The sequence below is a fragment of the Aspergillus clavatus genome, genomic scaffold, assembly GCF_000002715.2.
Source record: "Aspergillus clavatus NRRL 1 1099423829806 genomic scaffold, whole genome shotgun sequence".
In the NCBI taxonomy this organism is placed as follows: domain Eukaryota; kingdom Fungi; phylum Ascomycota; class Eurotiomycetes; order Eurotiales; family Aspergillaceae; genus Aspergillus; species Aspergillus clavatus.
In genome coordinates, this window is record NW_001517093.1 from 2,392,462 (window position 1) to 2,419,549 (window position 27,088).

The 27,088-nt window shown below is 49.6% G+C and overlaps 7 protein-coding genes and 1 pseudogene across 7 annotated transcripts; 6 read left to right on the forward strand and 2 right to left on the reverse strand.

Annotated features, from left to right (window-relative positions):
- The first annotated feature begins 66 nt into the window (after nt 1–66).
- On the forward strand, nt 67–543 carry ACLA_087480 (annotated as a pseudogene).
- A 1,529-nt stretch (nt 544–2,072) lies between these two features.
- On the forward strand, nt 2,073–2,722 carry ACLA_087490 (uncharacterized protein; the record flags this gene model as incomplete). Its single annotated transcript, XM_001268468.1, has 2 exons — nt 2,073–2,616; nt 2,676–2,722. The coding sequence occupies 2 exons, from the start codon at nt 2,073–2,075 to the stop codon at nt 2,720–2,722; spliced, it is 591 nt and encodes a 196-aa protein (XP_001268469.1).
- A 1,040-nt stretch (nt 2,723–3,762) lies between these two features.
- Nucleotides 3,763–5,349, reverse strand: ACLA_087500 (uncharacterized protein; the record flags this gene model as incomplete). Its single annotated transcript, XM_001268469.1, has 3 exons — nt 3,763–4,685; nt 4,745–5,117; nt 5,173–5,349. The coding sequence occupies 3 exons, from the start codon at nt 5,347–5,349 to the stop codon at nt 3,763–3,765; spliced, it is 1,473 nt and encodes a 490-aa protein (XP_001268470.1).
- A 1,140-nt stretch (nt 5,350–6,489) lies between these two features.
- ACLA_087510 (FAD binding domain protein) lies at nt 6,490–8,091 on the forward strand (the record flags this gene model as incomplete). Its single annotated transcript, XM_001268470.1, has 1 exon — nt 6,490–8,091. The coding sequence occupies one exon, from the start codon at nt 6,490–6,492 to the stop codon at nt 8,089–8,091; it is 1,602 nt and encodes a 533-aa protein (XP_001268471.1).
- Nucleotides 8,092–8,232: 141 nt separating this feature from the next.
- Nucleotides 8,233–8,562, reverse strand: ACLA_087520 (putative extracelular cellulose binding protein (Cip2); the record flags this gene model as incomplete). The annotated part of the gene is made up of 1 exon (XM_001268471.1): nt 8,233–8,562. One exon carries the CDS (start codon nt 8,560–8,562, stop codon nt 8,233–8,235), a length of 330 nt encoding a protein of 109 aa, XP_001268472.1.
- A 1,628-nt stretch (nt 8,563–10,190) lies between these two features.
- On the forward strand, nt 10,191–12,091 carry ACLA_087530 (amidase family protein; the record flags this gene model as incomplete). Its single annotated transcript, XM_001268472.1, has 3 exons — nt 10,191–10,495; nt 10,561–10,988; nt 11,058–12,091. The coding sequence occupies 3 exons, from the start codon at nt 10,191–10,193 to the stop codon at nt 12,089–12,091; spliced, it is 1,767 nt and encodes a 588-aa protein (XP_001268473.1).
- Nucleotides 12,092–12,693: 602 nt separating this feature from the next.
- Nucleotides 12,694–22,456, forward strand: ACLA_087540 (uncharacterized protein; the record flags this gene model as incomplete). The annotated part of the gene is made up of 5 exons (XM_001268473.1): nt 12,694–13,025; nt 13,173–19,021; nt 19,084–20,934; nt 20,992–21,743; nt 21,809–22,456. 5 exons carry the CDS (start codon nt 12,694–12,696, stop codon nt 22,454–22,456), a joined length of 9,432 nt encoding a protein of 3,143 aa, XP_001268474.1.
- A 1,675-nt stretch (nt 22,457–24,131) lies between these two features.
- ACLA_087550 (putative MFS monosaccharide transporter) lies at nt 24,132–26,284 on the forward strand (the record flags this gene model as incomplete). Its single annotated transcript, XM_001268474.1, has 9 exons — nt 24,132–24,276; nt 24,328–24,380; nt 24,430–24,702; nt 24,751–24,828; nt 24,876–25,271; nt 25,317–25,357; nt 25,470–25,759; nt 25,806–25,891; nt 25,946–26,284. The coding sequence occupies 9 exons, from the start codon at nt 24,132–24,134 to the stop codon at nt 26,282–26,284; spliced, it is 1,701 nt and encodes a 566-aa protein (XP_001268475.1).
- Between the last annotated feature and the right edge of the window lie 804 nt (nt 26,285–27,088).

Sequence of the window (27,088 nt, forward strand, 5' to 3'; positions counted from 1 at the left end):
TACCTTGGCAGCTCGGCCGCCAGGCGTTGTCCTTTCTCCGAGTCGATATCTCTGAAGCAGACGTAGACCCTAGGCCATGCTGGTGTGAGAGGATTGGACGCAACGCTGGCTGGATGCCTGCTCGCCCTTCTGAATGCCGCCTCTAAAATCGGCCGAAATGTGCCAGGGGTACTGGCCGATAAGTATGGCCGCTTGAACATGTTTGCCATGGGCGGGGTGGCCACCGGCATTTTGGTCTTCTGTATGACCAGCGCCACCAGCAACGCCGCGCTGATCTTCTACGCCATTTTCTTCGGATTCTGCTCGGGCACGATTGTCTCAGGCACCTCAGCGACCTTCTCCAGCTGCCCTAACAACCCGCAAGATATCGGAACCTATTTGGGAATGGGGTTGGCAATTTCGGGAATCGGAGCACTCGTTGCCCCCCGCCCCCCCCTTTCAATGGCGCTATCCCCACTCGACATGAGAGTTATGTTGCCTGCTGCATGTTCAGCGGCCCTATGGGGGTATTTGGCGGTCTCATTGCCTTCGCGGCCAAGCTGACGACCAAGGAGGGTCTTTGGGAATCGAGCTAAAGAAAGTGAGGACAATAGGCATAATCAGAAATAGCACGAAACCGGACAGAATGCTTGTTGAGAATCTCAAGCAAGAGAGGAGCCAGAGGCAGTGGTAATGGTAATGGCATGAAGCTCTGGACTGGCTTGAGAACCCATCCCCATGGTTTAATTCCATGACGACCTCCTACTCAGATAGTGAGAAACTCGGCACGGTGACTTACTTCAGTTGAGATAGAAGCAGTAAATCCCTCAACAGGGTTTCCTAGGATGACCAAGCTGTTCCAGAATCTATGCTTCCTAGACGCCCAGCTGCAGGTACGGATTTCAAAGTCAGATTCTTTTCTCGGGCGTTTATGCCTCACCTGGGCTATAGATAAAGTGCCTTTTCAACTGATGAAGGGGACATCTCTCTCGTATTCTAGAATAACATGATCCAGAAGCCACCGCAGCGTATGGATAAAGCTCATTCTTGCAATTGCTGAGACTATATCTTACACCATCGAGAAGGAAGATGGTAGAGGGAAAGGTCCCTCTGGTGATGGTGCACAGCTCGAGCATAAATCGGGACTTTTTGTCTGCCTTGTTCTTACCTTGGCTACCCCAGCCTCTTCCCTATTCTTCCTTGACCCTGCTGTTCTTTCTGCGGCCAATCTGCACATTACGGTGTCAGAGCTTTAGTGCAGCAACTATTTGCTGAAGTTTCTAGGCCAGTTCTGAACCAGATCAACTGTCAGCAGAGACGGCGAAACACAACTCCTCAAATGCATGACCCACCCCCCTAATAGTTTACCATGGTGTTATGAAAGGGTGGTTGACTATCTCCATGATACCAATGGGGAGGAGGCGGAAGTTGGTATACAGTACTTCCTCCTTGGTGAACCAACGGGCAATGAATGCTGCAGCCCCACCCTATCAGGAGCAATCTACTGCGGTAGATAAATACTGTGAGATTCAATCGATAGGAGCTGATTGTTAACCTTTGTCTAACCTTGATCAGCTGTAAGCCAAGCCCTGCTAAGCCGCAACACCAGCTGAGTCCGCACCAGCGTCCGCACTCATGTCTGCTTAAAGACTAGAGGCGGGCTCGTATAACCTTAAAGACTTCCCGCTGATATACTTCAGACTTCAGAGGCGAATGCGGCGGCTAGCGGGCTTGGAAAGATTGGGGGTTCTTCGTTTTTATGGGCGAAAGGGTCTGGACTAACGTTACTAGACGCTCTTCAACGGGGTGGGCTATTGCCTTCTTGGGAAATTGGTCATTGCTTCTACGTAGGGATTTTCGTATTCAGATTCTTGAGAGAGCGAGGGGGAGAGGGTATAAATATCTAAACAGATCCATGTCCTCACAATCTCAGAATTCAAAGCGCGACTGCATAGCCTCACCGGACTTGGAGCTGCACCTTAGTACAGTACACGCAAATCTACAATCTCGCGGAGGGTGAGATCTCAAGTTACCACCACATACCAGCAATAGGACATCTAACTTGAAAGAGAAAACAGAACTCACTCGATAAGATGAAATTCACCCTGCCCGTCATTGCTGGTCTGGCGACCCTCGCCATCGCCCTGCCCCAGGATGTCCGCAGCCCACAGGACACCGTAGTTTACTTTGACGAGAATCATCAATATGCCCCCAATGGCACGCACGGCTTCATCGAGATCGACGGCGTTATGACCGCCCTCGACCTGACAACCCCCGATGTCATCCACGAGGAGCACATTATCCGCAAACCTCTCGGCCCGGATTCATCCTTCAACGTGTCCATTGGATTGGCCCAGGGGGGCGGAGACCTCGACAAGCGCGCAGACGGCCACTGCTCCATGTTTTTCGGCTGCAAGAATGAATATATCCTGGTCAAAGGCAACCTGTGGTCGTACTGGACCACCCGATATGGCTCCGGCTATGCCTTGAATGGACCCAGCGCGTCCGAGACCATCGATGCTGATTCTACCACCCTGATTCGCTCGTTTGGTGGTTTGGCGTTCAGTCATAATACCAAGAAGGCAGGCTGTCACATTAGGTTCGAGTTGCGCTCGTGCCGCATCGATGTTCCTACGGGTACGAATCTGGGTAGTTATAACTGTGCTGGTTGTTAAGCCGGGCTTCGGCAGTTTGAGAAAGAGGGCAGAACAACGAGTTATCAGTTGATGGCAGTATAAACTAATTCCCACGACTGGACTGGAGATGTTGCAATGTGCGTTCGTTTTGTGCTAAGTCGTGGTGAGCAGGGAGGCTGGTGGACTGGATGGGGATGGGTGATAATATAACCCCAGGAGCTCTGTTGGATCTGGGAATTTCTACACCGCAGGGTGCAATACCGGCATTAAGAAATAAGAGGGAAAAAGGATCATAGTGCTTGATTTTATCAGATTTGTCTCCAAGAGTCGCTCACCTCCACACTAGACTGGAGCCACGCTAGTTATTTCGGAGCCATATCAACAGTCGCCTTTCAAGACTCTAGATAGTCTATGTCTCTTTCTCCTGCTTCGCTTCAGGTATTTTATGGTCTTTCATTTTCCCAAACATAATGTCTATCCTCTCTTCTTCCGCGCCATCTGTAGACCCAGCTACGATAAATGAACTAGTCGACGAAATTGACGACGACTTGTTCTATCATCACCCATCCGTGCCCCAGTGATGGTCGCTCCCAGAATTTACCGACGATTATCCAAAGAATTGGACAAAAGCACCATGGTTCAAACAGAAAAAAAAAAAAGAAACATTGAACAACACGGTTTCTATTTCCCTCACTGGATTCGAAGTTCCCATGGGGCTATATTATCTATTGAACGGTCGACACCACTGAGTTGGACGAACTATGGCCATGGAGAAGCTGGCTCAAATTATGAACTATTCAATTCACGATCTCCATGCGGAAAGTCGTCATAAAGAACCAGAGGACCTGGAGCCTGTTTCAATTGCAGAATGACTGGTGAAGGAATTGTGTAAGGATGGTCTGTTCTCTGACAAGAAGTTCTGGGATGGGATAAGTTTGCTAATATTTTGCTTGAGTATCTCCGCGCTAGTAAAGGTCATGGCTATGGTCGATTTGAAGGATGTCTTATGATCAATGACCAATCCCTCAAGTTGATTGTTGCTAGCCCTATTCCTCACCCCTGGCTCGGGGAGAAGATCCCTAAAGGTTCGTCAACCTTAAGGCTTCGTTGGTATGATCGATGGGCGGTATCCTGAGCATCACCAATATCAGGCTTCTTCCGGCCGATCCTGGTAGGGCCAGATCTTATCCATCCACCCTTTCTGCTCCTCGTTCTCCGCTAATGACATGAATCTTTCCTTTTGTGCGCGGTTCGTCTTCTGCACAATGTCGTAATCCTCGGGATCGACAATCCCATCGATGGGCAGGATACCCGCATCCTGGAACTCTGCCATCAATTGCTCGATGTAGTCACGGTTTTCCAACTCTTCGTTCTGTAACTGCTTTTCTTCCTCGGTGAAGGTGACCGGGCACGGGGCTGTAGTTGGGAGCTCCGGCCAATGTTCTTCGACCGCCATCAAGGATGATCGAAGCCGGAATACTTCCCTTGAAGACCACGCCCCGGTGATAGATTGAATAGGCTGGATGACCGGTGATTTCCAGCTCTCATTGTGCGTTATGGCAGCATAGTGCTGGGGGTTTCTCTTAGCAGTGAGGACCTCGTAATACTTATGGCATAGGGCGCTCTCGTAGAGCTTGTCCGCTCTCACACGGTCCCTCTCGGGCAGAGTCTCGTAATTCTCTGGTTTCTCAGGCATCACCCAGCCGAGTGGAAGTGCGCTAATGTGTTGTATCATCCGAGGTACTCTGGCTTGCAACAGCAAAGGAGCGACTGTTGTGTTTTGCCAGTCGATGATTTCAGTAATAGTTTCTGTGTTGAGATCGACGTAGATGTTGTTGAGATGGAGGTCAATGTGCCACAATGTCGGTTGCAAAAGGCCCGCAGAATCAGGCTCGCACTGGGTCAAATTTGGAACAACTTGTAGATATTTCTCGATGAGCTCCAAGTACTCGTTTGGCATCTCCGGATCAGTGTTGCTTCGGTAATAGTTCATACGTGGCCGTGCATGCCGCAACGCCCACGCCTTCTCGTTGTCACCTATACTCGTCGCATACTCCGAGAGCCCATGCCCTGTAACAACCGACTGGGTCAGCAAGAACACAGGGAGATCGGGGATGAAAGAAACCCACAGGGGCCTCGCGAAAGTTCCATCTCGGCCCGCCCGTCAGACCAGAAGATAGGGTTGACAACTGGGCCAATGCGGAATTTTCTCAATTCATCTCCATGGAGCGGGGTTGGATTCGGGTGACAGGTTATAGGCAGATCTCGTGCATAATATATGCATCCATGTTCTGGGAAGGATACCGATGCTAATTTGGCTTCTATGTCCACCACCTGCTTGATAAATTTGTGTTTAGAAGCACTGGGAAGGCTGTACCAAGCATCGCCCAGAGCACTCCCCCTCGCCTTTTCCATGATAACGTACTCACACCCAACTGGGTTTGACGGGCGACAACTCCAACCCAGCACCCGCGGAACAGATATATCTATGACATTCCGTACCTTTCGCGGGTTGATGAGCCTTGCGTTTCTCCAGATTCACAGATGAAGAACTCACATAGTCCATGGTTGCAACTTCACTGGCGGTAGTGAGGACATTTGGTCCAGCATTGGGATTGGGCAGCTTGGCCACCACCTCAGATCCGTTGTCAAGCGTTAGGAGAAAAGTTTTGTTGTACTGTCCCTCCCGATACTTCATCACATGGGTGCCTCGAGACTGTATCAGACAAGTCATAGTGAGAGGAATTGGGGTGCATTACATCTATTCGCGCCTGTGCCACTGGATCGAACAGCAACAGCAAGAAGACCTTCTAAATTAAATTTTCGATATCTTTCTGCAGCCTCCTGAGAGTCGTTTGATCTGCTACAGAGTCAGTCAACAATAAACAAGCAGTTTTTGGTTCGCTGAGGCATACAGCCATCGCTTAGTGGTATATCGGTAGAACTCCTCTTCTTTGGCTTCAACGACTGTGGAACACCACAGTGATCAGCATGTCTAATATCACAGAGCTCTCTAGCAAAGCATCTCACCCGTCCCATCATTCTTTTGCATGTATAGTAACGGCAAGGACATTACTCCGCTGTAAGCCCGAGAAAGATTTGTTTGTCTGCTAAATAGATGATGGGTAGGACGAAAACGATAATGTCGACCGAGAGAGAATGAAAGATCCCATGCTCGGCTTCTCATAGTGCCTTCTGTGGAAATCAGGAAGATGTTGAACAACGAGTGCTGTTGGACTGAGAATAATAGGCACAGTGAGTTTAGCTTGGTAGATATCACCGGGCCGCTCCAACACTTGATTGGCAGAACAGGCTACGCGCTGGACATTCCGCTGGATGTGACCTATCTAAGGGCGTGGTTTCGTTCACTACCTTCGCGTGGATGGTCTCTATTATCATCTCATATACTCCGTACACTCTCAAGTATTCCCCGCGCTTACTGCTCTGTTCTTCATCCATGAAAGATCGGACGAGAAGGTCGTAAACAACTTCCATTCTCTATCTGTAAACCCTTTTCTACCAAGAGTCCCACATGACCGGGAGTATCCCCCATCACCTAAAGCTTTTTCTCAAAGTAAGAGCTTCAAAGAATGCGAGTTGAGCATGGAGAACATGTTTGCGACAGATCCAAAACAACAGCAAGAGTTTTCACCACTGGCCGAGGCTTAATACCTGCTGCTCTCAATCTATTATGTGAATCCCCGAGCTCGGGTGGTATCTCGGGCCCGAATGCTTCCTTCCCAACGAAATCTCGGGCCCGAATCTCGGGTGCCTCAAGTATAAAGCCACGCGGGATTGCATACAAAAAACATCCTCATTCATCATTGATCTATTGTCCATAAACCCGAATATCGTCATTCTTAAGCGCTTGAAAATGTCTCGCCAACCCGTTCTCATCGTCGGTGGTAACCTTGTCGGTCTCTCCGCCGCCCTTTGCCTTGCTGCACACAATGTCCCGACCATTGTCTTCGAAAAGCACGCAAAGATTTCAGAGCATCCCCGCGCCATCGGCTTTACTGCACGCACATTGGAGATCTTTCACGCCCTGGGTATCTCAGACCAGATCCCCGAGGTCCCCTCAGACTTTACTCTTCTGCGCGCTCGGGTTGAAAGCCTAACGGGCAAGTGGTTCGAGCGTACATCGTGGCAGGACACGACCGAAAAACCTAGCCATGACCAGCAGACAGCAGAGAATGAAAGTAAGCCGACTTCTGGGGAAAAGGGGCAGTATTCGCCCTTCCGCGGCGCCGCCATACCCCAGGACAAGCTCGAGTCGATCCTCGAGAAAGCAGCTCTCAGCCGCGGCGTTGATATTCGGCGACAACATACCGTCACTAAGGTCGAGCAAAATGATTCGGAAGTTCTGGTGACCGTTCTCGACGCACAGGGCACGTCACATCAGTTGCGCGGTCTATATCTCATTGCTGCCGATGGCAACCGCAGCGGGATCCGGGAGCAGCTTCAGATCGCAAGGACGGGCCGTGGACACATGCAAATCATGCGCAGTGTTTTATTCCGCGCACCCCTCGAAGACTACCTGAAGGGCGTGCACCAGTTCAACATTGAGCAGGGAGACTTCAAGGCGTTCCTGACGACCTACAATGACGGGCGTTGGGTGCTGATGTTCTACGACGATTTGGAGCGCGACTCCAAGACCCAGATTGCGGATATTCGACGGGCAGTTGGGAAGTCTGATATCCCTGTGGAAATCATCACCACTGGCCGCTGGGAGATGACAGCGCTCGTGGCGGAGAGGTTCCAGGTTGGCAGGATTTTCCTTGCCGGCGATGCAGCGCATGCACTACCCCCGAATCGAGGCGGATATGGTGCGAACACTGGTATTCACGACGCGCATAACCTTGCCTGGAAAATCGCTGCCGTACTGAAGGAAGAGTCGATGCCGGAGCTGTTGGACACCTACGATGCGGAACGGCGGCCGGTTGCATTGCTTAGACATGATCAGATCTTTGTCCGAGCGGATTACAAGATGCATCTGGAGGGCAAGGATGCTGGGGAGCGGCTCGATGATGATGCAATGGAGTTTGGTGAGCTGTATCGATCCAGAGGAGTTATAGGTGCTGAGGATGGACTCTCACCTGCAAAGAAACCTGATGAGTGGAAGGGACAGCCAGGGACTCATCTTCCGCATTTTTGGGTGACGAAAGCGGGCAAGACGGTTTCTATAGCCGATGTTACAGGAATGCATGGATGGACGGTGGTTTCAGCATCGGTGGAATGGGGGGATGCCGTGAGGAAATTGAATGAGCGGTCACCTGTCAAGCTGAAGCATCTTCATATTGGTCAAGACGTCCAGCTCAACGGTTCTCAGAACCTTACCGAGCTGATGGGATTGTCTAACACCGGGGCATCACTGGTTCGACCAGATGGATATATTGCTTGGCGGACAGTCGAGATACCCTGCGATCCAGTGGACGATTTGCTTCAAGCGTTGAATCAGGTTGCGTTTATCCAGTAGCTGTTGGATGGTATTATTTGAATGAGAGTAGCTAGAAGGCCGTCTCAATATAATCTTTAATTAACTGCCAAGATATCAGATCCTAGGCACAACACAGTAAATGATAAAAACCACACAGGCTTAGAGACTAATGTCATCAAATCATCGAGTCAGAGTGGGAACCTGCCAGTTCACCCATGGCTCGTCGTTGAACGAAATACACGGGTAATTCTTCTGGATCGTGGTATTGACCTCCTTCCCGAGCAGGAACTGATTGATGAATGCAAGCAAGTCCTCCTTCTGCTGATCCGGGAACGAACAGTGCGGATTGTCTATAGACAGTGAATATCCCATATGATCGGCCACCCCCATTGCCTGCCAGATCAGCCGCGCAGGACCCATACAGCCGAGCGACGACCACAGTCCTAGCCATTGGTATCTGTTCTTATCAATGGATAGCAGTCCCCGCGGCGCAATCAACCCAGCCAGCATATGGTGATCAAAGGGCAGGGATTTAGCGTTGGTTGCATACGTGTTAAACGCAGTTGAAAGCCATACCAAAGCCTCCAGCGCCTGGAAAGGCGATGAGCGCGGTAGTAGTCTGCGAAATGGCTGCTAAAATAGCGATCAAGGATATGCACAGTCTCATCTTAAATGTCTTACTGCTGGAAAACCGGATGGATTTATCACTTTCGACGAAATTGTAGGGACTATCTTTTGGATTTGTATCTATTAGCTAGAGCCATCCGCTCTTGTATCAGTTTGCTACACAGAGCCGCTGGACAGAGAAAGATATTGCAAGGACTCCTGAGCAAGAGTGGGATCTGAGATCTAACTGTCAAGATCAATAGTCGTGAATAGGAAAGATAAACACGCAGAAAGTCAAGCAACATGTTGTTTAGGCCATCGATAACGGCAACTGATCTGTATCGATGTTGACAGCCTTCAAATATGGGCTCAATCTAAAGACACAGACGACCCCTTACGAAAAGACAGAATTAAATATGAAAACACTTCCAACAAGCTTACAAACCATAGGCTGAACCAGAGAGGCGTAGGTTCGGTTATAGATACACTTTCTGAAGTTGTGGTTCTAGCGATCCTTCATTATTAGTTCTTGTCCCTCGGCTTCAGTTTTGCCTAGGAAGACTGTTTCCCCGGGTAGAAGCATTGCCTCTATGCTGTTGGCAATCTAGAATATGAAAATGTTGACTATTAAGAGCCAGAAGGCGCGAGAGCATTGATGTAAAACTACCCTGGCTAGCAAGCAAGTGACATGAAGTATGGACAATGCTCTCTGTCACTTGCGCCAGCAGTCCAAGCTTACTGCATGATAAAAGGAACTCGCCGTCCAGATGGAGGCCGTAGACCTTTGCAATGAAGTAGTATACTTCATAGTGCGTTGTGCAGATCAGGCCTGCACTGTACAACGTCCGCCGGGTGACATCAATCGCGTATACTATGGATAATTCCGTCTCTGGAGACTATAGGTACTGGTTGGTATCTAACAACGCAAACATCCTCTACGATGCCATAGAGTAAACATGGGAAACTTGCTGGAAGGGCTCTCGACTCGACTTCAGCGATCAAGGCAAAAGAAAAGAAGATATGAATGGCCATTCTTCTTCCTAGAGAACGTTTCCCTATAGATTTCTACAAGAGTGTCGCTCCTCTCAAGAGATATCGAGATATATATAACTGGTACTACTGTGGCACAACGGTCCTGGATGGAATGCGGACATGGTAGGAACAAGGAATAGTTTCAAGTGGATAGTATAAAACACCAAGACCTTCGGACTTCCAAACAATAGTAACTTCATCTACGAAGAGTGGGGGAGGTAGTGATGCCCACCACATTCTGTATCAACGATAGCCTATTTGGACGTTGATGCTGGAAGGATTCATTATTATTAAGTGGGGCAGAGAAACAACGCGATCTCATCTCACGTGGTGAACTGACAATCTGATCTAACATGGATTTGACCCTGACATGCAATTGTTGTTTGTTTTCTATCTGTAATTCAATGGGAATAGCTACCATGCTATAAGGAGAATTGCGCTGAACGGTTGACAGTCCATAGGTTGGGACCAAGCCAAAGAAAACACTCGGACCGCCCGCAATGTTGAATCTTCTTCTCCTGTTCTTGTTGCCTCTCCTTCTTGGGGCAGCGTCATCGCATAGTGTGGTGGCGACAGACGACCATCTGCTAGATCTACAAACATATTCCCATGTTTCAAAGTATGATATCCCCCTTCTTGGCTCTAATGGGTCCTCTCTGTTCCCCATGCGCCCATGCGGGGGAATTCAACTGGAGGAGGCGAGCATCGACGACCTACAAAGACACCTGTCCGCGGGGAGATTAACCAGTGTTCAATTGCTTGGCTGTTATCTGGATCGGATATTCCAGGTGGATGGCTATCTCAAGTACGTATCAACCCCCAACTTTGGAAACTGCGTTGAGAACAAACATGGCTTCTAACCTATGCCAGTGCGATCCTCCAGCACAACCCCGACGCGTTCGCTATTGCAGAGGCGCTGGATGCTGAACGTGCACGTGGAAAAACCCGCGGTCCGCTACATGGTATTCCGTTCATAGTAAAAGATAACATCGCGACCAAAGATCGGATGGAGACGACCGCGGGCAGCTGGGCTCTTCTCGGCTCCGTGGTGCCACGCGACGCGTTTGTTGTGCGTCAACTGCGCAAAGCTGGAGCTTTGTTGCTGGGAAAGGCCGCTCTGAGCGAATGGGCCGACATGCGGTCGAACAATTATTCCGAAGGATATTCTGCTCGCGGAGGCCAGTGCCGGAGTGCCTACAATCTCACCGTCAACCCGGGAGGCAGCAGTTCTGGCTCTGGGGTAGCTGTCGGGGCCAATCTTGTGCCTTTTGCTCTTGGCACCGAGACGGATGGAAGTGGTATGTTCTGATCAATAATCTGCACGAACAAGTGATACATACTCGAAAGCATGCTAATCTGATGAGTAGTCATCAACCCGGCACAGCGGAACGCGATCGTGGGAATTAAACCGACGGTGGGCCTCACTTCACGCGATGGAGTGATCCCGGAGTCACTGCACCAGGATACAGTCGGCGTGTTTGGGAAAACAGTCCGCGATGCAACCTATGCACTGGACGCTATCTATGGTATCGATGCTCGGGACAATTACACCTCCGCTCAGAGAGGACGCACGCCTGTAGGCGGCTACGCACAGTTTGTAACCGATCGATCGGCCCTGAAAGGAGGAGTCTTCGGTCTACCCTGGGAATCTTTCTGGCGGTTCGGTGATCCCAGCCAGATATCTCAACTACTGGAACTAGTTGAGCTGATCCGAGCAGCCGGTGCTACAATCATCAATGGCACCGAGTTGCCTCATTATCGGCAAATTGTGTCGCCGGATGGATGGGATTGGGACTACGGAACCCGGCGCGGCCATCCCAATGAATCTGAGTATACCTATGTGAAGGTTGACTTCTATAATAACATCAAATCCTATTTATCAGAATTGAAAAATACCAACATGCGTTCTCTCGAGGACTTGATCGAGTATAACAAAGCGAACTTCGGCACCGAGGGTGGCTATCCTGGTATTCATCCAGCATTTGGGTCTGGACAAGATGGATTCGAAGCGTCCTTGGCAACCAAGGGCGTCATGGAAGAAACATATTGGCAAGCATTGGAGTTTTGCGGACGCACCACACGCGAGGAGGGGATCGATGCCGCCTTGAAGCATGGGAATCGAACCCTGGACGGTCTGTTGGTACCGCCAGATGTTGCGCAGAGCATCCAAATCGCTGCACAGGCAGGATATCCGGTGATCACCATCCCAGCCGGAATCAACGAAAAATCAGGAATGCCATACGGCCTCGCAATCCTGCAGACTGCATTTGCTGAGTCGACTTTGATTAGATATGCAAGCGCCATCGAAGACCTCCAGGCGGCTCGCAGGACCCGGTGGAGACGTAGTCTTCCAGAATGGCGGGGATACATGACTCGCAACCTCCCAGTGAACAACGCATAGTAACATGGACCTCCATTCATTTGTTTCTCAGGGCCATTTGCCATTCCTATGAAACCCCGATGTACCAGTACCTTGTCATGCATCGCTGCTGAATGCGTAGAAATCAAGTCCGGATTGTACTCACAGAGTTCGTTACGGAATACGATTAACAGAGGGTTGATTTGATTGTACAATAGGGAGCAAAATGGGGATGGCGACAGCATTGATTGATGGGCAGGGGGCTGCCTCGCTGCCTAATCGGACTTGTCGTCATTAATAATCAAGAGATGTACCATCCCTAGGCGCTCACTGGGTGAAGTGTGTTGAATGGGAGAAAGGAATGGTAAGTTATCTTTAAATGTTGAAAAAGCTGATGTGTTGTGCTCACTTGTGTTCACTGTGCCGCAAAAAGGGCGGCAGAAAGCCTCACATTCCCCCCCCCCCCAAAACAAAACAAAACTGCAGCAACACAGCGCAGCTGCACTGCAGCTTATCCATAAACATCTTTAAGGGCTCTGTTTGTTTTCTGTCTAGAAAGATTCCTTCGCAATCTCCATTTCTTATCTTTCTTCCTGCATTCTTATGACTTTTATGTCTAGTTCCTCACCTTCTTGCTCAACACGATGGATGCAAGGCTACTCCAGCGCGTTTTCAACCATGTTGTCTTGCCTCCCATGCTGCCAGGAAGCTCTGACAGCAATGTCGCTGCGATCGAGGAGGACCTCATGCAACGGCTGCTTGATGCCAGCGACACCCTGAGCCAGCTCACGCACAATACGGGGGATCCCTCATGGCAAACCCTGAGAAGGGGTCTCGAGACCTGCCAGAGGGTCCATATCGATGGCCAGTTGGATCGAGATGCGCTTCTTGAGTCGTTCCGAGATATTGAAAAAACCCCTGTCATTCTACACATTGCAGAACAAAATGCTGGTCTTCTCTTGAAGCATGAGTTGAAGTAAGGAACTTTTCCTGCTCCCCACGAGATAGAGATCGAGACGGCGTTGGCTGTAAAGGGAATGGAAGCAACTGAGGCCTAGCAGAGAGACTTAATCTAAGGAAGAAATATGGGTTGCAGATTCAGCTAACATAAGGGGATCTCTAGTGATGACGGTGAACAGATTATCTTCGAGGCCTTTGAAGCCTCTCCAAAGGCCAACGACGTACTCGCCTCCTCAAATGCCCTCTTCTGCACGTTTCCCACCACTGCTGCCGCGATACCGCGTTCCAAATTCCAGTTGACCTTTCAAGACTCCCTGGCGTCGTTCCTTCACCAGGCATCCACTGAGCCTATTGCCATGTTTGCCGCCAAGGCACAGAAGGCGGGCGTCTCGGTGGTAGAAACACGAGATACTGTCGACCCGACTCTCATACTCCACATGATGATGACATTGATAGAAGAGATTGGTGCTTCCACGTCACAGTTGGGCCTACAAAAAAGAATTCGCGATGAAGTCTGCTGGAACGACGCAGAGAAACCCTGGCGCCGCAGCCCTTTTTGGCTCGTACTACGTGTTGGTGTCAGCAGGTTGTTGTCTTCGTACTTTGGAGCAAGCAAAGGGAGAATTTACTACAAATTCTTGCTATGCATTGTACATGCCAATCTTCTTCGGCACTGCGGGGCCACATTAAGTTTGGAAATGACTGCCCTTGTGAGGGCCAAGCTTTGTCGCCGACTTGCGAAGCTGGAAGATAACCGCCGCAATGCGCCAATTGGCCTTTCTGAGACTTTGCAACAACTTTTTGAGGCACTTGGTCCATATTTTGAAACAACTATACATATCGCCTCAGGACAGATTGACAAGACTTGGAATTCTTTTAAGGAATCTGTACATCCATCGTTGAAGAGGTTGCCGGCTCGTGCCAATGACCTAGACATGCATCTTACTTTGACCAACAGCCTCAAACACCTGCAAAAGGCGCTCGCCTCGTATCGGAGTGATATCAACAAAAGCAAACGGGAAGATAAAGCCAGCAAGGCAAGAAGGCTTGGGACCCCCGGCAAAGATCCAATTGTTGAAGGTACGCTGCAGCGTCTTGAAGAATCATCTCGTCCATTGATTGCGCTTTCAACGCGCGAGAAGCAGTTGTGTGATGCAGCAAAGGCCAGCAGTGATGTTGCTCATCTTGCCAGATCTATTGAGGACTACCTTGAGCATGCCATAAGAGCATACGAGCCCAGCATTGAGCTACGTAGTCTCATGACTCTCCAGACCTTTGAAACATGGATAGCGATGGACACGGCTGCCACTGCCCAAAACCCGATTCTGAAGGACTACCACCCCGGGTTCACGCCGGAAATATTAGATGTTCTACTACTTTCCTCGTCGAAGGATATGCGCAGGTTGCAGAGAGTCCAAAAGTATCTGGCCGATAGGTGCGCTAACTGTGTCTACTCAAAACTCACCATTTTTTCGGACCCGCAGAAGAACTGTTTGGCGATCAGATATTTACAAGAGCCAGCCAATATTGCTGCTATCACGCAGCTCTCTATGGAGATCGACCAAGCGTGTGAGGCCTCCCGACAAGCCAAGTTGCAGCAGATGAATGCAGTAAATGATAAATACGAACACCTGACTCGCGAAATTTCATACATGCTCTGTTCCTGCACGCGCAAAAGGAGCGGGAAGAAAAGGAAGAATTGTCCCGTCTGTTTAATCCGAAAAAAACGACGAGGTCTTAATATTGAAGTCCACGAAGATTTCCTGCCTTCTGATCAGCCTCAACAGAAGTCAATTCAACGTCAAGCAGTCTTGTTCGAATTGATTATTCCCAGCTCTCTTGCAGCCTATCGACAATCGACCTGGGCCATTGTGGCAGCTCTCGGGATCCCACCTGGAGCATCTGGGTCCTGTGGGCCACCAAAAATCCTTCTTTCGGCGTACAGACCCTTGAATAGGTATTGGAAGCATAAGCCCAAGACTTTTGGTCTCGCTTCGACTACGAAGTCGTTCTTGGTCGCCCATTATAAGGGCGTACGTCCACCCATTACACCTTCACAAGCCATCTTACCGTTTGGCCTCACGCTTCAGTACTATGACGAAAAACAAGCGGTGTGGACCAGTGAGATAAGCTTTCCAATTAGTTTGGCCCATCATTTCGGCCTTCATAACTCTGTTTTACGTTTGCTCAAGATTGAGGACAGCGGAGTCTACGCTGCTGATTCAGATGGCCCATCCTCGTATTCTGCAGTCCTCAGCCAAACAAATTGTCCACCTGACCTTGGGATGCACGAGTTAGCAGGATACCAAGCGCTTCTGTATGGAAAGCACACTCGCTGGCTATGTATATTGCGAGAGCTCGGGTCCGCCAATGTCAACTTCAGCCGTGAGCAGACGATGCATGTGTTCAACCATCGATGCCTTCAAGCAGGCCCAGCTGCATCTGCCGCTGAGATTCGTATCCCCCATATACCGCTAGGTAACCAAGGATTCTGTCACAGGCTACTCGACCAGATTGATCGCCATCTTCGCGGAATTCGTTGCAACTGGCGTGAGCCATACTACATGGACATGCTTTTGACGATGGTTGGACAGGTATGGTCCCTTGGTTGTACGCAGGCTTCAATGCGGAGCATGGAACTACTAGAAAAGATCAGAGATATCACACACAAATGGGTTCGAGACATTCGGGACGAGCTGCACAATGCAGCTGACGATGAACAGACCACGGATTTGACAAGATACGCGTTGCTTAGTGGTCTTATCTGTAAACGCACGTTTCGTGCCATCGCCAATGAGCCAGGGAGCTTCCATGCAGAGGCACTTCGCTGCTACATCGAAGCATCAGTCTGCGTTCAAGAAAATCAACTCTCGGGCCTGGATACGCAGCCAGCCTATGTGCGTGATATGCTGATTTGCGATATCAAAATGACATATGCCTTGCGCAATAAGGTTCTTGCAGCTATCATAGCCTTTCCTTGCGGCATTGAAGGTGCCATCGACTCCATCTGGCCTTCTATGACTGGGGAAATCAGAACATACGGGACATGGAAAACCTGCGGCAAAGAACAGAATCAGTGGGTAGTGTCAGAGATACCCCCGACAGAGTACACAATAGGCCAAACAATTCACTATCATATCCAACACGGACTGGTTCTAGTGAATAACAAACCACTGGGCAGGCTTCCTCGAGTCTTTCTAGAGTCGACCGCTGTGCGTACACTCTTCGGCCGTCAATCGTTACTGGTATATCCTTCCTATTTGCCTGGCATGACATATATGCTTGCTAGACAAAGGAATAGTCATGAATTCCATTTCGGGATGAGGGGTACCAGGGTAATTATCCGAGCTCGTGTGGCGCGAGCGTTCCTTGAGTTCATTGAGCGAGACGTTTTTACTTCCGACAGTGACTGCGACTTACCTTTGCCTCTGGTGGACGACTGTGTCCATTGGCTGGACCTACAAACTAACCGGCTAGACGTGCGTCCCAAAGCACACATCTGGGCCATTAATAGGCGCGGAAATTGGATGATCGATGTGAGGAATCAAGCAGGTTGGCGTCGAGATTCTCGTCTTGTCGACCCTCGTAGTGCAACGTTTCGACAAATCGCTACTATCTTTGCACATTTCGAGAATCGACAGTACTTAACTGTCTTTCAACCTGCCAGAAGAACTTTGACTGTCGAAATAAAAAGGATGGGTCTGTCCTTCGCGGTCAACAGACATGGTCTCTTGCAATCGAGGGAACTACGCCGTGTCATCTCACTTGAACAGGATGCTGGTACGTGGTATGGACTGCAAAGCATGCTCGTCCTTCACGATGCTGGCAACAAACAGCGGCGAAGTATCATTGTCCCAGTTGGGCCATTAACATACCACCGTCGTGATCCTCATGTCGTTCTACAAATCGTGGGGGACGGGCAGTACGCCCTCTTTTCTATCGACGACGTGTTGGGACGAGTAGGCTGCGAGCCTGAGCCACTTTTGCTTTTTCTGAGGGCGCAGCTTCATGCGATGACATCCTGTCCTATCCCAGACCCTCTTACTCAGCGCACCGGATGCGAGGAAGCGATGTCGTATCTTACCTCGAGCTCTATTCAGCCGTGGACAGAGCTAAGACCAGCTCAACTCGAGCCGTTGATGGCCATTGCCCGTTTATCGCCCCAACGATTCTATTATCCAAAGCATCTACAATGCCAGCAGCAGGTCTTTTGGGACAAGGATCTGACTATGTCCATTCAGCATGATGGACTGCGTGCCTTAATTGAAAGCATTCTGGCAAGGCTTGGAGAGCTCGCTCGTTTCTCGAACTCCAATCTTGAACTCTCGAAATTGAATTGGAAGGATGAACCCCACCTGCGACTCCGTGCCCATGCTCGTCGGTCCAATTTTGAAAGACCTGCCGTGTCTCCTAAACCACTTCGTCATATGGACGATCGACCTTATAGTCGCGCTACAACCGATCAGAGCTATGCGGGGATAGATCGCGTTCGTCAGATTATAACGCTTATTAACACCAAGCCTCAATTAATCTGCACGACGTTGAATCTTCAAGCCACCTTGAGTCAGGCTGGAAATGTTTGGGGATACGGACAAACTCTTGCGAATCCTCTTTTGACAGATCTGCTTCAGACTGATGTTGTGACAGAATGGGGACCCCTTGTGAATCTATGCAACCGTAACAATGATGAAGGCAAAGATCATCTTCTTTTCCAGCTTGGATTGATCGCTTTTGGCCCAAATGTGGATATGGGACTTTTTTGTTCTGCTGTCTCTTTTTTCATACTCGATGACTTAAGACACCTGAAACTTCCTGATGTCTCTCTCTACAATGACCTTGCATACCAGAAACCAAGTGTGGAAAGGCTCGTTCAGTTGATGATGGCTGCATACGATGCATCGGACAGACAGCTAAACGTGCACGAATTTAACCCAACATACACGAGACAGACGGAAAGTGAGCTCTACGAACGCGACTGCCGCGCTCTGTCCGGTATGTTCATAGAACAATGGCCTTGTCCTAGACCGCAACCGCCTGAATTCGAGGGTGCACTTGTCAAGGGCGACGCTGCGATCAATCATATAGCGCAGGAGTGGCTCCATCTTTTTGAAAAGTGGCAATTTTTCCGGCACTTGGATGAGGTGCAGACTGTGTTGAAAAACCACTGGGTAGCAGCAAATCCAAGAAGCTCCGGTCACAAATATCCTGTGAAAACAGTGTTGCCAACTCGCAACTGTCGCACACTTCCATCGCTCCGTTCCCTTTTAAGCGCCAGCGGTGGGCCTCATCATGCGTCTATAGATGTGATGTCTTTCCACCAAAACTCGCTTTTTCCTGCAACTATTGTGCAAGAGAATGATGTTGAGCGGGTGCAAGAGTCAACACAAGATTCGGAGATCCAAGAGCTCGAGGAAATTCTCCACAAATTTAAATCCTCAGAGAATGTACTCCGCCGACAATATGCCGAAGACCTGATGACAAGCCTAGAGGGACTTCGGGCGCGTCAGACATCTGCTGGGTTCGCTTCAAAGATACCCCCTGTCCAGGCCATCTGGGGTGCCATTTTCAGGATTAAAAAACAACTGCAGATGCAGTTTGGACAGATCCAGCGATGTTTGATACAAAACGATGCCCGATATAGGTGGCTTGATTTAGGTGCTTTATGGCCTTGCATGAGTCCCGTTACTCTGCTGGAAAGGTTAAGGGAGGCAGAGGCCAATACGTTCAAATCCGCAATGAAAGAGGCGCTATTTCGCTATGCATTGACCATCACTCGGCTCCAACAGCTACTGCGCATGTACGACGCAATCAGGAAGAGAGACTCCCGTCTTCTGCACGAGGAACTTCAAAACCCTGGACATGATAACTGGCGAGCCCAGGACTATCCTGATTGGTTGCTTCTAGAGATTGATGGGAATTTTCTGATCAGGAACGGCCAAGTGGATGTTGCGCGTGCGACTATCTCGCCAGCTTCAGGAGCCAATTCTGTCCTTCAAATGAACATGGGTCAAGGTTCGGATAATTACCATCACCAGGCTACACGATACGCTCTATTTTGCTAACCTGAATGCTAGGGAAAACGTCCGTCATTATGCCTATGGTAGCCTGCGTTATAGCAGATCGGCAGAGTCTGGCACGGTTAATTATCCCCCGAGCACTCTTGTCTCAAACCGCCCAAATCTTGCAGTCGCGTTTGGGGGGCCTTGTTGGGAGAGAAATATGCCACATCCCATTCTCCCGCAAGACCTCCAATGAGGATACAACACTGAGTGCTTACCGTTGGCTGCACGAGGACATGCGCGCCAAACGAGGAATCATTATAGCACAACCTGATCACGTTCTTGCTTTCCGACTAAGCGGCCTTCAGGCAGTCTGTGATGGCCGATTAGAAACCGCATTAACAATGACTTCTACTCAGTCATGGCTGGATGAAACGGCACGAGATGTCATTGATGAGTGTGATTTCACACTTGCTGTGAAAACTCAGTTGATCTATCCTAGTGGTTCGCAGCTCGCTGTTGATGGACATCCGCATCGATGGAAGGTAGCTCAATACCTTCTGGACATGGCTGAAGAGCACTTACGTGATATTCAGAATGACTTCTCTCACAGCGTTGAAGTCACAAAGCGACCCTTAGGTGGATTCCCATTTTTCTGCTTCCTTAGACCGGACGCGGAAAGGGCATTGCACACCCGTTTGGTCGATGATATCTGTGAAGGAAGGAGCCCCCATTTGGTCATACGAGGGGGAGGTGATAAGGAGGCTATTCGCATATTTCTCACGGAGGATAAAGTGCCCGAACCTTTGGTTCAACGGGCCTGCGCATCGTTTGAAATCGCCCCTTCCGAGGTGCAGATTCTCTACCTCCTTCGTGGTCTGCTGGTGCACGGAATCTTAGTTCTTTGCTTGAAAAAGCGGTGGAATGTTCAGTACGGGCTCCATCCCGAGCGCGACCCGATTGCAGTTCCTTTCCATGCTAAGGGTGTGCCATCCGAGCAGGCTGAATGGGGACATCCTGATGTTGCCATTGTTTTGACTTGCCTCGCATTCTACTACGATGGGGTGACTATATCACAAGTCCACCACTGTCTACGCTGCATACTTCAGTCAGACGATCCCTCATCGGAGTATGATCGATGGATTCAGCATTCGACATCTCTGCCGGATAGTCTTCGGCATTGGAATCTCATCAACATTGACAATGAGATGCAAGTTCGCCAGATCTGGCAGCATCTCCGATTCCAGCGGATCTTGATCAACTATTATCTTAATCGATCCGTGTTTCCTGCACACGCTCGTCAGTTTGAACAGAAGCTGCAAGCCTCGGGGTGGGATATTCCGGCACTTCATGCAGCGAACAACCTGGACATGGGCGAGACCACAGCCATCACCACCACTAGGACGTTGACAACAGGATTCAGTGGTACCAACGACAATCGGCGACTACTACCACTCACAATCACACAGGGAGATCTTCATGGCCTTGTCCATACGAATGCAGACGTCCTCACATACTTACTGCAGCCTAGGAATCGTGGGTATGTCCTGGCGGCAACCTCTGGAGGGAAACGACTGTCAGAACGTGAACTACTTTTCCAATTGAGGAAAATGAACATCAAGCTGTTGATTGATGCCGGCGCACATATTCTTGAGCTGGACAATCGAGACTTGGTACGCCTCTGGCTGGAAGTTGATTACGAGGCACCTGTAGCGGTCTACTTCAGGGCAGATAACAAAGCGTGGGTGCTTTATCGGAATGGCAAAGAGGTGCCCTTGTTAGCAACCCCGTTCGCGGCCAATCTCGAAGGGTGCCTGGTGTATCTTGATGAGGCACATACTCGGGGTGTCGATCTCAAATTTCCCATGTCCACTCAAGGCGCTCTAACTTTGAGTTTGGGTCAGACAAAAGACCACACTGTGCAAGGTAAGTCATTTCTGGAACACGGACTGCAGGTAGTCCAACTGACGTTTCCTAAAACAGCGGCCATGAGACTACGACAATTGAAGTCCACTCAGTCGGTGGTATTCTTCGGCGCTCCGGAAGTTCATCAGAGCATTCTGGATCGTCGTGGCAAGGGCCCAATAGTAGAAGTGGACTCAGGCGATGTTGTCGAGTGGCTTCTAGAACAGACTTGCACACTGAATGAACAGCTTCAGCCCCTGTATCTGGCACAGGGATTCGACTTTTGTCGACGAAGACAAGCCGCAGCGGCGTATCCCAATTATCCATCGAACGAAACGGATAGGGTCTCTTATCTTCAGGCGGTTCTACTTCCCGAGCAGCATACTCTTGAGCAGTTATATGACCCGAGAAGCGTCACAACTCTTTCAATAGATGACTTTCAGGGAAGTGGGAAACTTCGAGGGTTTTGGCATCAACTCCGCGGCCTTAGGCAAGACTTGCAAGTGAAAATTAGCACTACCTCTGCGTTCGAGGAAGTTGAGCAGGAAAGAGAATTGGCCGTTGAAGTGGAAGAGATACGCCAGTTGCATCGACCTATATGTCCCATTCCTCGCAAGTTCCCGGGACTGAGTCCTGGTTTGGCCCGATTTGCCAAAACCGGGGCTCTAGAGGATAGTGATTGGTGCGAACCTCTTTTTCAGGCCCTCCAACGTACGCATCTCGGGCAAAAGTATCAAATCTGCTCCGGTCGTTCTTGGTCTGTTATGGTTAGTACTGAATTTACCAAGGCCACTCAAAGGGCCACGCATCAGTGGCGCGACGACTTTTTGGTGAGTTTTATCGTCTTCTCGTGCTGATATGTTGGGGTCATCGCTTACCTTTCTCTTACGCACAGCGGCCAGTGCACTGGATTTTATGGAGCCCAAGAGCACAGAAGGCAGTGATCGTCATTCCGGAGGAAGCCGAAGCATTGATTCCCATCATCTCCAAGATCAACCCACCAAACGTCCACCTTATCGTCTACGCAGCTCCGATTACCAAGCAAATGTTGCACTTTAATCATCTCGACTACTACACGATACCCAAGTTTGACGGGATTATTCCAACGCAAGTGAAGATCGAAATAGGACTCCTCGCCGGTCGTCTCTACTTTGAGTTCAGTGAATGTAAAGACATCGGGCAGTATCTTGATACCCAAGAGGAACATTTCAGCGAACGGGCCTCCTCCTATGCTTTTCCATGTGTGAAGGGATTCGCATCCCAACCGTTCGCCTTCCTGGAGGAGTGGTTCTCAGTCACGCGCAAAGGACAGGACTATGCTCACACACCTATGGGTTATATCTGCCAGGGGCGCCCGTTGAGGCGCGACCACCCCTTTTTCTCAGCTGCCACAGCGGATCACTCCCCATCGGCATCCACGGTGGTTAACATGAATATTTCTGGCGCGGATGGTGTTGGTCCATTCAACGAGGACAGCGACGAAGATGAACATTTTCTTGATGACGATGAGGATGAATTTGTTGAGACAACTGAGGATCATTGATTGCTGGATGCCCGATGGAGGGTGCCGGGCCATCACTGGCTGCCAATAAACGGCCCATTGCAACACAAATTGACAAAGCAAGGATAATTATGCTATGAAGCGAGTCTTTCAGAAGCAGAATTTGGCGATGGGTTGTGCAAAAATAGATAGTTGGTGTCATTGGGTGTGCTTTGGTGATGGTGAATATGAGTGAAAAATCTCCGACATCTTCTGTTGATCGCTATCTTCCATGGACATAAAGCTGCCACTAATGCCAACATATCACACTGTCCACTTCACTATTTGGGTGTTCAAGACATATATGTCCCTGCTGGTTTTCGGGTTTCGGGGGCTCCTAACTGACTCGCAGTAGGCCTAAGCAATTGCTCATCAAGGGTTGGAAAGCCCCTTAGATACTCCCGTCTGATAGTCCCTAGAGAAGTGACATCAACGAGGCACTGACGCTATCACTAGCCCAGGATACCTAAGCCTTTTCCGTCATCTTGTGCAGTTTATTACTTATTTATAGTTAAAACGGAACGAATAGCTTGAGCTTCCAGTCATCGAAAAGAGTGGCTTCAGTTCTCACGGAAGTATCACAGGAGCAAACCGACGGGAGTGACATCTATTTTGCCCCGGGGGGCCTTATCAAAGGTAGTGAGAGACAGCCGAAGTTATTCGCAGCTGGAAGATGTTGTTGGCAACTCCACGCCACGTGATCCTATCATATTTCATCGGCAACATATTGATGTCCGACTCATGCTTTCTTCTTCTAGAAACCTGACTCGCTCTCACAATCACAAATAAATCACGCAACAAACGTCATGGCTGCTGATAACCAGTTTCCGACTATTGACCGATACGTTCTCAAGAAAACCCGCTGATGTGAGCAGAATTCTGGCTGAATTCCGGCTAAAGGGAGTCTTTTTGGCTCCGTCGTGGATTCATCCCCGGATCTGATCTGAACCGAACCAGGTAGTAGAGCGTCGCTCTTGGTTATCCCGCATGATTCGCACGCTCGTTGCACTAAGCGATTGGTAGACTTTCTCCGTCTTGTCTGTTAGTTCCTTCGCAATAAACCCCAGGGAGCCAGCAGCGCCATGGCGCCTTGTCTTCGCCACCACGAAGCTTAGCGGCCTTCAGAAGAATGAAGATGTTTCAAGTGGTCTATTTGAAGTGAAGATACGAGGTCATGAGGCTTTTTTTTTTCTTTCCTCTTTTTTTTCTTGTTGCGTGGATTTTAAATCCAAGACGCCAGGATCAACTGAGTGGTTCCGACCCAGATAACCAGAGGACCACCCTCCAGGCCGCCACTCTGACCCCCCCACGGGGATAAATGCCCCTGGGGAAAAGCGTGGATTCGGCCCCATCAGCTATATCCGCCTCTATTGGTTGAGGGTAAATCCCTGTGGATCATGTTCCGGATGCCGTATTGCATCAACAGAGACGCACGGCGAGGGGGGTTAATGCACATCGGCTGTCGTGAGTTGTGACTAGATTTTACTTGGGGCAAGCAAGCATTTTCACTTCCATGCCTGCTTTCTAAATGCCGAAGATTCCGATTGGAAGTGGTTTTCTTATATAAGTCGGAGGCCTTGCCCGAGTCCCCTCCTCTGACTGTGGTCCTTTTCCCGACCGTCATTCTTGATCCGTTCTGCATACTCGCTCGTGGATTATTCGTCTCTGCTCAGTCAACATGGCTGGTGGCATGGCATCCCAAGGCATCTCGGCCAAGCGAGCCGAGCTGACTAGTGGTAAAGTTGGCTGGCGTGGTCTGCTCAGCAGCAAGAAGACTTTTGGTATTGCATTGTTTGCTTCGTTAGGTGGACTGGTCTATGGATGTAGGTACTCTTAACTTTGAAATAAACACTTACCATACTGACTTGTATCAGACAACCAGGGAATGTTCGCTCAGATCCTCACGATGCACTCATTCATCGAAGCGGTATATACGCCCTCAGCTATGTTTCATGGACATCACTCACACTTTCCAGACCCAGGGATACGCCCAGAATACGGGAGTCAAACAAGGAATGTTGACGGCCATTCTCGAACTCGGTGCCTGGCTTGGAACTCTGATCAATGGCTACCTAGCTGATGCCACCGGGCGGCGGGTCACTGTGGTCATCGCTGTGGTTGTATTTTGTGTTGGTGTTATTGTCCAGGCATGCACCAAGGATCCCGGATATGTCTATGCGGGTCGGTTCGTCACCGGTTTGGGTGTGGGTAATCTGAGTATGATTGTGCCTTTGTATAATGCGGAACTGGTAGGTGAGAAGCCCCACGAACCCACGTCGGATGCTGACAGGATTCAGGCACCACCGGAAATTCGCGGTTCTCTTGTTGCTGTGCAGCAACTCTCGATTACATTTGGCATCATGGTCAGCTTTTGGGTATGTCGATGATTTCCCCAGAGTAATGTGCCATTCTAATATTCTAGATCGGTTATGGAACCAATTATATTGGAGGAACCGGTGTTGGACAGTCGATTGCTGCTTGGGAGATCCCCGTCTGCATTCAGGTGATTCCGGCTCTTGCTCTGGCGGCCGGGATGATTCTCTTTATGCCCCAGTCCCCGCGACATCTGATGAACAAGGGACGAGACGAGGAATGCCTTCAGACTCTGGCTCGTCTGCGGGATGCTAGCGTCGACGACATCTCCGTTCGCATTGAATATCTCGAGATCAAGGCTCTACGCGTGTTTGAGGATGAGGTTGCCCGCAGGAAGTATCCAAATTACCAAGATGGCTCGTTCAAGAGCCGCTTCATGATTGGCGTGAACGATTATTTGTCTCTCGTCACTGACAAGTCCTTGTTCAAGCGGACGACTGTGGCTGTAAGTATGCTCAGCTCCTAGCATTCACGTTACTAATCCAAGCAGTGCATGATCATGGTCTTCCAGCAGTGGAACGGTATCAATGCGTAAGTCTTCCGTTGGGTTCAAACAGACATAATACTAACACACTCCAGAATCAATTATTATGCGTAAGCCATTCGCGAGTTTATTGACTATCGGTCAACTGACCAAATTCAGGCCTCAAATCTTCAAAGGGCTGCAGCTTGGCGGCAACACCACCTCTCTCCTTGCAACTGGTGTCGCTGGTATCTTCGAGTTTGTTTTCACCATCCCCGCCGTTATCTGGGTCGACAATATCGGTCGTAAGAAAATTCTTATTGCCGGTGGTATCGGCATGGCTGTCTGCCACTTCATCGTCGCGGGAATCATCGGCTCGTACTCGGGGGATTTTGAGAACCATAAGGCAGCGGGCTGGGTTGCCGTGGTGTTTGTCTGGATCTTCATTATCAACTTCGCTTATGCTTGGGGTGCGTATCCTCCACGTCGCATGGAGTCCATTGACTAACAAGACAGGTCCTGTGGCATGGATTGTCGTGTCCGAGGTCTTCCCCCTGAGCATGCGTGCCAAGGGTGTTAGTATTGGTGGAAGCAGCAACTGGGTGAGCTTTCTTTGATATCACTGAGGCTTCGGCGAAATCAACTAACTTATCCAGCTGAACAATTTTGCCGTCGGTCTGTCTACTTCCCCCTTCATCTCAGCGTCTGACTACGGTACCTTCATCTTCTTCGGCGCTGTCACCACCATTGGTGTCCTATACGTCTGGTTCTTCGTTCCAGAGACCAAGGGTCGCACTCTGGAGGAAATGGACGAATTGTTCGGCTCGGGAGGCGTGGCGGCCGAAGATGAAGCGCTCAAGCGGCGTATTGAACGTGAGATTGGGTTGTTGGCTCTCCTAGGTGAGGACCACGAATCAAGTGAGGAGAAGATGGCCGAGAAGGTGGAACAGGTGGACCACCATGATGGCGCCGTTCCCAAGACTGCCAACCTGTAGTTAGATGTACGAGCGGAAGACGGGAAAATGGAAGAGGGTTTATTTTAGAGCCGTTGAGATATACTCTATGGAATCGGCAGCAATATTAGAGGCAATTCATATCTTGTCAGCATGTCAGTTTCCGTCAATTGACGTCCATTACCCCGTGATCTATCAAATCCTCCAGCAGCGAATACAGCGTATTCAGCAGAACTCTATGTCACGGAATACTTGATACGATGTTTCCATAGAGAATTGGTTAGAGAGCGAATGAATTCATCCCCGATCATCCGGGAGGCATTAAGGTCTTGGGTACCCACTCCCCAGCCGACTCGAACCCGGGGAATGCCGAAAGTCACCACCCTACCGTGGTATAGAGTGGAGTCTAGAAATTCTAGAAGTGAGGTCAGGATAAATGTAGCACTCTTTAGCCGGAATCAGTGCAGCAGTTGGAGCCAAAGAATCAACGTTGTCAGTCTATTATGGTGTACTTGGCCCGAGATTCGTCCGAACTGTGGCCGCCGGATGTATACTAGTAGTTGCACACTGGCAATGAACTTTGCTTATATCATATAGATACTCCAGCTCGAGTTATGTCTGTGTCTTGGTCAGTTTGCATTAGAATAATGTAAGGAAGCATATTAGTACGTGAAGTGGTAAACGAAGTGCCGAAATGCAGACTAAGTGGACAAGGATGGACATTTTACATATATGTATCTTTCTCTGATCTACGCTAGAGCACACGAGAAGAAGATGTAATATATTTTCCTGTAACGCTAACAACAGCCTAGATTGACAAAAACTCTCCATTGTCCAAGTCGTGGC